General features: G+C 38.9%; 1 protein-coding gene across 1 annotated transcript; it reads right to left on the bottom strand. All coding sequences in view use genetic code 11, as the record gives it.

Moving 5' to 3' along the window:
* Positions 1 to 2,249: 2,249 nt before the first annotated feature.
* Positions 2,250 to 7,817, bottom strand: EGR_00691 (hypothetical protein; the record flags this gene model as incomplete). Its single annotated transcript, XM_024489940.1, has 4 exons — positions 2,250 to 2,388; positions 4,198 to 4,265; positions 5,125 to 5,265; positions 7,752 to 7,817. 4 exons carry the CDS (start codon positions 7,815 to 7,817, stop codon positions 2,250 to 2,252), a joined length of 414 nt encoding a protein of 137 aa, XP_024355343.1.
* Between the last annotated feature and the right edge of the window lie 2,989 nt (positions 7,818 to 10,806).

Genomic DNA, 10,806 nt, shown 5'->3' with positions numbered 1-10,806 from the left:
CTATGCATGCTTATCACTGGTGTAGTACAAATTCAAGAAGTTGCTCAAGGGCAAATAGCATGATAAATATTTTTTAAAACAAAATTAAAAAAAACTTATCTACTGCGATCTAATGCAAAGTCATTAAAGCAAAAACACTCGTGTATTATTTTGAGAAATTTCACTCAAGTTCTTCCTGTTCCACCTGGAAGAAGAGTCCTCGGTTTTCAAACTATTACTCAGAAGTCATGCTTGAACACAAAGGCCACAGAGCTATCTCCTGCTTGCAGTGTTAACTAATGGTTCAGTCCCCGGAGACAAGAAAGGGAGTTGGAAAGATGACTGTCAGGGGAGTCAACGGGCCTACACAAACAAATAGACGGAACGAGAGAGGGATAGTCATTGAACATCTGTCGTGAATATGCGCACACACAGCTCTGAGTGTCATAAAATCTGCAAGCGATCATAACTATTAGAATCCCCCGTGGGGATTTAGATTGAACACACAACGTTCAATAATAATTTTTCCACTTTTGCCCTGCCCTGTATTTGGGTGTGTGTGTGTGTATGTGCTGGGGATGATAAGTGCCTTCGACAACGAGGCTACGAAGTTCTAACTGTGTTTTCCTATCCACGCAGTTGAACTAGGTGCATAAGCAACGCGCATAACTTCCACTTCCTCAGATTTACAGGCCATAATTGTGGCTAATGAACAACAAAATCAAGTCCTTATGTATACAAGAAATCAATTGTTACTCGTAGTTTATTTGCAAACTCAGTCAACATAAGATGTGGGACTTGAATATGACTGCTTATTTCATGCAAAATTTTCCGCTTTTTGCGTAAAATTGGTTTTTTATAATCGGAGATAAGAAAATTTGGTTTACGATCCAATAATAAATTATTTTATCCGCTTATTTGTGTGCAATCAATGTTTATCCAACTGTCACTTCGAATAGCTAAACTTCAAATTGCTTAATTTGGTAATGTTAGGAGTTGGGCACTTGATCTCGTAAGGTAGTCATTTAGGTTCTTTTAATTTGCACTCTGAGTTTGTAATCAATTCCTCGCATTCGTGCAACAATAACAAAAGTTAAGTATAGTATATAATTCAAGATTATTGTTCCTTTACAGAAGAGCAATAAAAGGGCAAATGACTCACTTTATCCCAACAAACGTTGTATTTATTCCTGATCTCATTAATTGTAGGTAGACATGACAATGCCTATCGTATTATATCTCTGCTGAAAAGCGTTTAAGACTACCCTCAGGCGAAATAAATATACATTTTGGAACTACTCAGATACACCACACATTCCAGGGTGGTGGAAACGAAACTTAATTGTGAATGCAAACAGAAAGCAGTGCTTTACGAATTAGCCATTTGGATTGCTAATTAGGTCTTTTTCTCCATAAATAAATCCAGATTCTGGTGTTCATCTAGCTAGTTTATACATTTCCCTTAATTTGTATGCCCCCGATGTTATATGACGGGTTATTTGAAATAAATAAATTAACAATATTTTAAAAGGACAAATTCTGGGAGGCTGAGATTTACGATTTACTGCTCATTTAAAGAAAGCGACTTCTGATACTACGAGGTACCGTTAGCGTATTGATTTAAAGTAACTAAATTAACTCAAGGCCACACGATTCACATTTTTGGTTAAGTAAAACCAAACTGTTTTTCTTGTCCATATTCAGAACCGCCTAGTTCAGTTGAGAATCAATCCACTTTGGTAAGTTGAAGTCGTAATTTTATTAATTTTGAGGTTAACTGCTTCAAACTATTTTTTGCCTTTATTCTCAGAAAAACGAGTCAAAATCCTAACTTATTTAAGAACGTTTGAATCCATCTATGAATCTCTTAGGGGTTACATTCAGGGTCGTTGACCTATCACATGGTAATGTGTGGACCTTAACGATTCTCAAACGTGTCCTCTCTTTAAAGCCGAACAGCTAATCGTATTGAAAATGCTGCGGGGGTTAATCACACTATACCCACCCCGAATCCTCCCTCTCCCCGTTTTCTGCGCCACACCTGAAAGGTGTTTGTGCGGAATGCGAGAGGGAGGAGGTCAGGAGCCTGCGCTATAGACGGTCTCTGCGCAGTTGAAATCAAAGCCAAGTGCGCCTTTGACGGCGCATACAGATAGAAAATTGCAACACTTGTGGAGCATTTCTAAGCATTATGACAGGGGCAAACAGTGGTATTACAGCAACTGGTAAGTTAAAAACTACATAGAGACAGGAGACAATGAAATGGGGACTCAAAAGGAAATTTTATGTGAAGAATATTCTTCAATGACAGCAACATGTAGCTGTAGATCCTGCGAATAAGGAATTCGTAAATTAAGAGCAGCATTTTTAGTTCTGATTCTTAATTCTTTATATGCGACAAATGCGAGGCTAAACACAGTTGAAAATCGAAAATAATTTCAATGAATTCATAAACCGCAAGACAAATGAGCAAATAAATCCCAGACATAAAATAAGCAGTAAAATATGGATGCATACATTTTCAATATACGTTATGAAATAAATACAGTTTTTAAACGATTTCAGCGGCATTTATCTTTCAAGAAAATGATAAGACATCAGATAAGTAAAAAACATGCAAAAAAACTGGTTTGATTTTTATTAAGTTAGTCTGCCGAAACATTTGTTTGCATTTTAAACAAATTTGCGCTCATTGCCTTTTGTAGTAATTACAGTATGTATGTACACTTTTTAAAACGTCGGAAGTTTCCCCATTGCTATGACTAGGACATAGTGTCAATTAACGTTTTTGGAAAATTCACCTTTTCTAAGTGCAGGGAGAGGAATTCATACCCATTTAATATCATTTGTCATACAATTGATAAATTTCTGGGGGTCTCAAATCACTTGAATGCAATGTGGTTCTGTTTAGCATGGATGGTCCTTGAAGTCTGGCACCTGAATTCTTGCATCCGCGGGACCAAAAAATTTCACATTCAATTACAATGGCACACCAAAAGACAAATTTCTGGAAATAGGTCACCTCTCCTCATTTGGAAAATATCTGCAAAATCGGAAATAAAACAGAACACATTCCATAGGTCTTTAGAAAAAATCTGGAGTCTATTTTGACAGTCGGTGAGAACGATCGCACCGCTTGGCCGATTACATTTAAATATTGTTGCGAAAATAGCATTCGGCCTTGATTACTTAAAAAGGGGTAAAAATACATAATTTACCTAAAAAATCCTCTACACCTTGTATTTGTGAAGTTAAAGTGCAATTTCAGCCAAATTTTCTTTTAATCTACTCTCAGGCGTGTTTCCTGCTCGCAATCGAAACTCGCACTGAAGGGCGTTTTATCCCTTAAATTTGGTAATTAAAAGTCTAAATATATATATATTTTTTCATTTAAAAATGAATAGATGGCTATTTGATTGCGCATTCTATTTCACCGCATCAAGTAGGCAACCTCATGCATGTGCTTGTCACTGGGACTCGCCATTCAAGGCGAAATGCCATCGACACAGAGTAGACACCTCTTCTAATACTACATTACAAGGTGTGCATGGATGCTTGTTACAATAAAGGAAAAGATAAGTATTCAATGCCTTTTTAATGAATACGCATGCCAGAAGAATCGCTTTTTTCAACTTAACGGGGTACATACCGCACATCATGGTAGTTAAACGCGAACTCAAATTACAGGGCAACTTCAAAAAATGTGAATAATTACAGAGCTCCAATTCCCTGGGAATTGGTGCAAAAAGAGTTGCAGGGAAAGTGAAGTTAATCTACCAAAATATGAAGTGAGTACACCCCAGGTGTCCAACTGCAGCGTAAGGTCTTTAACTGAGTCAAGACAAAGTGAGGCCGTCTTACCGATTTATATCCTTTCAGGAGGTATCATTCACGAGTCACATATCCAGACGGGCTGCAAAAAGGCGCAGGGAGGGGACAGTCAAACTTAGCGATTGTTACAAACGCTGTTGGGAGGGTGAGACGGAGAGAGAGAGAAGGAGGGAGAGTGAGATAGTTATGGGGTAAAGTGACCAGGTGGGATTTCTAGGGGATAGGATATTGCGCCCGTTAATGTGTGCGTGTGCGTGAGTGTCTGCATTCGTTTAAATTAGCCACCTTCTCATGCCATTGGACTCATCCGCCTTGGCCAATCATACTGACGCCAAAGGTGTATATACATAAAAGCCCAATGAAGAGGACCTTCGTATAGCGGCTTACTAATAGGTCTTTATTACCGGTAATAATGAACCCAAAATAACATGATTAAACAATAGATATTGTTTAAGCTTTATATTTAGGGAATTATAAAATAACGCTAAATCCATTGTCGCCGTTGAGTTATGGCAATTGGCTGGAACCTTAAGCAGAATGCAGACAATGGACAGGGCTAGTGAAAACAAATGAGGCTGCAAGTCACCACACACGTTACCTTATTTACCATTTGGAAGACCTTTTGGGAGCTTTATTATGTGATGATGATGTGTTTCCTTTGAAGTTCTGTCCATGATTTGAGAGAACAGGGGATGACCTCCAGTCAACCTCTCTACTGATGACAAATTTTCCAATGAAAGTTGATATTCTGGAATACATTCGGGAAGACTGGCTTTAAATCATGCCTGTCGTGATAAGGTTAATTCAAGCCCAGGGGAGATATACATATGTGCTGTCACTGAGTGCCTTGTCGTGTTGATATCTTTCAGGAAACGTCTGATAGACACTAAACACGGTCTTGTGGACAAGTTTTATTTACCCAGGTTAAACATTATATCCAATAGGTTCTCATAACTGTGTGGTGTCAATTTGACTGCTTTCTCTTCCATCAGGGAGGCGGTTTTAGTTGCTTATGAGGTGTCGCTGCAGCCACAACACAAAAGTATGCAGCTTCTGGATGCAGATCGGTACTGCTCCTTATCAACGTTCAAATTATACTGTAAAGCAAAAGGCACTTCCCTTTTTTAAAAAATCATAAAGGATTGGAGTAGCCCTAGAGGTCTGCATGAGTGACCGGGACCGATGGCGGAGGGAGTGGGAGAAAATGCAGTCATTAAGGCGGCTATCAGGAATGCCTGCACGGTAAAATTTCACTAAGGCAAAACTGTAGAAAGGTCTCCCTCATTTGCTTTTTCTTCATCTCTGAGCCTTTACATTTTTTTCTTTGATAGGTGAATAAATAGAAACCAAATTATTTAAACTCCACTGATCAACATTCCCAATTACGCCACTTCTATTGTATTGGATTTTGACTGGTAACATATTAATTTGAATAATTTTTCGTAAAACTGAATACTTTTACTTAAGATATTTGAGTATTTATTTCCCCCATTATGGGCTAGATCCTCAAAAGAGTCGTCAAAGTTTGGAACCGGATGAAGAAGATGTGGTGCTTATCATAGAACAGTGTGTCTCTTGGTTCGTATGGAAAAAGATTTAACACTTCTTTTCAGGTCTCGCGGGCACCTAAAACTCCGTGTCTGCTACTTCGCTAGTGGGCAAGACCTTCGGACAATGGCGGTCGTCTCCAGCCCTTCTGTGCATCAGCAATACATATCTTGCCCTAGCATTGTGTCTTCCTTCGTCTACAGGGTAATCTCGAGACTCAAAGTTAAGTGTGAAATATTTTGCCCCCATGAAGAGCTATTATACGGCTCACCATCACCTTGCCTGGAATAAAAGTTGGAGAACAATGGGAGGCTTAAAAATGTGCAGTTTTAATACGAAGCTGTCCGCGCCAATTCTCAGATTTTTCAGAATTGCAAAATGGAAGAGCATCATTCTAACATACCTCTGGTTAGAAATTTATCACGGTTTGGACTTATGCATTTTACAGATTGGGTACTCAACCAGGAGTTAGATTTTTGTCCATGCCTAATAACTCTTGGACTGTTAACCCATTGATTCTACGCATTATAGAGGGAAAGAATGCACAGAATTACTCCTTTTCTAACCAGTACAAGTTTGAGCAGACCATATAAAGGTTTCAGCCTTTCCCTCTCCCACCTACGCCCTTGTACCCTTGAAACGAGCTGACTGGTCGAAGAAGGACATCTTTTATTAGAAAAGGGTCATAAAAGTGTGCAGGAATCAGGAGTTATGTTTGAATTTGAAGGTAGTTTCCTCATCCGCGATCAGGAGTGTCGGCTCAGCCACGAGGTTTGCATATAATAACCCCTTCTCTTGTAAAAGTTCCAGTCAAATAAACGTATAGTACGGGCAAGCCGCTAAGTAAATAAGCATTTTCCAGACATAGTAGGACAACAAAGGGTCTTTTAACAGAGAGTGTTTGATATTTATCGATATATATGTCGGCCAAAATTAGACCGTAGAGTAGAACCTCATCGAACCAAAATCTTCTGTTAATCCCATCAATTGAACAAATAACAATTCTCACCATTAATCACTTTTACTGTTATTAAAGGCAGTTTTTTAATTCAAGTATCTCTAAACTTAACGATAGTAAAAATTTAATTATCGTTTTTACGTTGGTCACTAGTGTGGGCGGGTTCACGCACCCTGGTAACTGTTTGATGTTATATCACTTTATGGAATGAAAATATATGCAGTTGTTAACTTTTAAATTACACCCAGATCTTTTGCTTCAATTTAGAGGTGCTATGGTAACTTGGACTTCATTGGAAACTTGTACAAGAGACCGCATCTCAGAAGATGGCTCGGAGCCAAACCCAAATGTGCACACCAACATGATTACTGTAAAAAATAATGTCATTTAGCAAGAAGATTAAAATTTTAACAGAACACTGTGCTCTTATGAGGTGTAAGTCGAATCTGCAATGAAGTAATAAGTCAAACAGTGTAGGCGACTGCACGAATGCCAAGGCCTTGTCATTAGACAGTTTCTCTCACAAAACGCCCCGATGACCCTACCGTTATCAACAGCGGAAAGCTAGAGTGTCTTAGAGATTTAATGGGTTCTTACTGATACTTCTCTATGGCATACTTGTTTGAATGTGTATTTCAGGCTAGAGACGGTCAGTAAGTACAAATTCGTAACAGCTCGGACACCATCGGTCTCTGAGAAGACGTACCCCGACCATGTTCAAATCATGAAACCCATACCCAACAAAGCAGAAAGAGAAGAGGAAAAACACTGAGACTGTTACGCTTCCTAGCCTTTAACAAAGAGTTTCTTACTTTGAGCGAATCCTCGTGAACTTGTCTACTCCTGTTCAGCACGAAAGGCTCTAGATTGCTTTCGTTTCCAACATGGTAATAGACTTTAAAATTAGACCATATTTACTTAGGTTTGCGTTGATATCTAGTGTGTTTAATCGTGGCTATTTATTCTATTTATGTCCTCTTGACAGTTTACCAATCACTTGCATGAAAATATGCCTTTATTAGGTCTGCTTTATACTTCACAATACCTAATTATGCTCATTGAAGTAATCAATGAAACGGTGTAGCAACGAAACAAATAACCATTTGGAGAGCTTTAACGAAGCAAAAATGTCTATTACAACGTTGGTTAACCGATTTAATCCAAGGGTAATAGAAAATCTCCCTATTTCAATTAAAGTTAACCTCGAGAACTACCTTCATAAATAGCTCAAAAAAAGTCTGAAGAACCTAAAATGCTCCAGATTTCTTAAAGGTAAAACTAAAAAGCGAAAACAAATATTTTACTCAAAATTTTTAATTTTAAGCTCCCTTGTGTCCTTTCAATTGCTTTAATAGACACTTATCTAAGCATATTTAATCAATCGGGGTGAAAATACTCCCATTATTTTTTGTCAACTTCTAAAATAACTCAATACTTTTGGAATTTTTACTCTTGTACCACGAAAAACGTTACTTTTAGCCTTTTTACATGTTGAATACATATGCCTGCGTGGGAATTTGAGAAGCAATGGTGATATCTCTACCAATTAGCGGTGTACCATTTATGGGAACATAATATTTTACTAGGTAAATTTGTTCCCACTTTAGTAAGTTAAGCAATTTTAAAGTACATAGTTATCAATGAATTCCCTCCGTTTATAGGAGACGATAAGTCTACTCGAAAGGAAAAAATGTCGCAAAAAACAGATCAAAGTAGTCTTTTAAAGAAGGGTTGTTTAATCTACAGTACATCTTTGCATCAATTTTGTCCGCAAATTGGCTTGGGGGGCAAAAAAGCCCGAGGTGATGCATGACCGCAAAAACATAAATCCAAATGTACATAATGGAGCAGGATAACTGTCAGAACAGATCACATCCTGATGGCACCTGCTTTATTTACCCCTTAAGTGCTTACAAGTATGTAGTACAACCATGGCATTGGATTGTTAGTGTGAAATTTGGTTGCAGTTAATCAGCTTTAAAAAAAATATTTTGCTTAAAATGTTGATGAGTGTCGAAATGTAGCATATCGAGTCCTTTCTGGAGTAGTAGGAAGTTGCAGAAAATGTAGTACTGACATAGAGAAGAACTGAGAGCCTACTGGCATGACCTCGGAGGCCATACCGTCAAGCGGATCTGGATTTTAAGTCTCATTCCGCTTGAAAAAACTGTTGAAGAAGAGAAAGAGGGTATGTGCAGGCCATCTTGTACGCCCATAGCTAGTCGTGAGTGCGTTGACTTAAAAAGTCTATCTGGGATTTATCCAGCTAGTGGAGAGGTGGATAAAATATCAAGTGTTCACTTAATTGGCATCTTCATTTAGGTGCCGTGGACGGATTCATCACGAACTTTACCAGATAGTTCACGGCTAGTGTAGGTCCAGTCTACAACAGAACTCCCGCAGAGCACAGGACTGGGGGTAGTTGCCAAAGATGGAATCATTTTCAACCATTCTTTTAAGTGTCCTTATAGATTTTCTCATCAAAGACGGATGTCATTTTTCGCTCTCGTTAAGGTTTAGTATTTAGCAGTAAAAATTAGGGTAGCTGTCGTTTAGGATTGGGCTCGTTTGCCACTGCCAACAGTGTGGCCCTCGAGTCTTTCCTAAAGTCATAAACTGTCGCAGTTATACGGCAGAAAATGTAGCATTGACATAGAGAAGTACTGAAATGCTGCTGGTCCGGTCTGAAAGCCTAGCTGCCCAGCGGAAGTACCATCTGCAAAGCTTTAAGCACCTGCCTAATCAGACAAAGGGTTAAACAGGCTATCAAGACATCTCCGAAAGCATAATTTATATCTTCTTTAGACGACAAAGCAACCATTGGCTAGGCAAAGGTTGTTCGTGCTTGAAGCGGATGATTATTTGTACTCGGAGGACTCGGTTTACAAAGAAGTAATTTATTTAAAACGTCACGCTTGTTCCACTAGTCTTAGAATTCACCTCATTGTCTTTTATTTGTTGAGGTCAAAATTGGACATTTAAGCACTGATATAGTAAAAGAACTCATATTTAAGCACATGTAAGTGGGTGTCTGTGTGTTCATCCAAAGTTGGAGAGCATTCATTGAATAGCATCACTTCAAGCGTATTTTAGCGGCACATTTTAAGCAATGGAGCGAACACTTTTGAATACAAAGTATTACCTTTCTCAAGACCCGTTAAAATGTCAAGACAGATTGACAAATAGAGGAGGAAAAAGTTTATCTGCCAGACTTCTTATTCAGTGCAGGAGATCAGTTAACTTGGAAGATATAATAAATGAAGATAAAATTGAGCGCCATATTAAAGTCTAAAATTTATTCATCTACACTTAACAGTTTTAAACGTAGCGCCCAGACACTTATCTGAGGATGAAAGAAGACATAATACTCGGGTGGATTTGTAATACACTGGTTGTTTAACTCCTGGGTTTGGTAAAGGGCTGCTTTGTGTGCTGGCCGTTGTAACTTCGTCGGGTGGTCTGGTCTCCGGGCCGTCATTAGCCCCTATTCGTCTCCAAGGCGGTCCCGAGGTGCTAAAGAATACACATATGTTCGACACAGTAGGGCCTTGAGGCTACTAGCGTGGCCCAGAGGCCAAACCACCCGGTGGAAGTACAGTGGTCCATTTACCAGGAATGAGAGTTAAACAAACAACCAACGTATTGTATGATCACTCCAAGTCAAGGAAGTATTCATCGGAAGGTATGAGAGCTGTCAATTCCACTTGCATTGTTCCCGTAACCCTGCTGACCACAATGAGGATTTTTATCAAAAAGGCAGAATTCTCATGGGTACATTGAGATCACAAATTGACTTTACTTTAGTCAAGTTTTTATAAAGGCAAAAAATACGCTAAAGTTGACTTTGTGGGTGGTCACAGGAATTAGTTCTTGTCCTTTACAGTCCTCGAATTCAAATGTTTAACAAGTGTCTAAATTTTAATACGAGGTTTAGCTAGATCTACGAATCCTCTGACTATATGATGATAGATCGACGGCATGTGGGAAGTGCCTAATTATCCTATTGTTAAGTTTTACTTTTTAGTGGCGTAGACAGGACTTAAGTGCATCATACTTATGGCTCTGGATGCTGTTATCAACCATTTTCAGTGAGTTTATTTCACACACTTTTCTCCCTTTCCTACAGTTAAAGAAATGTGCAGTCAAGCGTCTCGAGACTTCTCTGAAGACGAAAGAATATGCAGTGTGGACGTACGGAATGGCTGGAGAGCTACTGTTATGACCAGGAGGAAATGCCGATTAACGAAAGTACAAAAAGAGAATCGAGAATCAAACGAACAATCGAAGTAGTACATAGCCCGCTTCTCCTTTTAGACTCTCGTCACCCTGGACAACCTCTTGCGTCGGCTATCTCAGCGTAGTCGATGCTGTGGAAACGCCATCAACGAACCAACCGCACTAGTCATTAAAATTACGTACAACTGAGAAGACGTCTGATTGTCACACCACTGACGCTTCTTGAAAATTTTGCTGTGTATGGAGTTTCGTCC

Source organism: Echinococcus granulosus, assembly GCF_000524195.1.
Source record: "Echinococcus granulosus chromosome Unknown EG_S00003, whole genome shotgun sequence".
In the NCBI taxonomy this organism is placed as follows: Eukaryota; Metazoa; Platyhelminthes; class Cestoda; order Cyclophyllidea; family Taeniidae; genus Echinococcus; species Echinococcus granulosus.
This window is presented reverse-complemented; position numbering and strand designations above follow the sequence as displayed.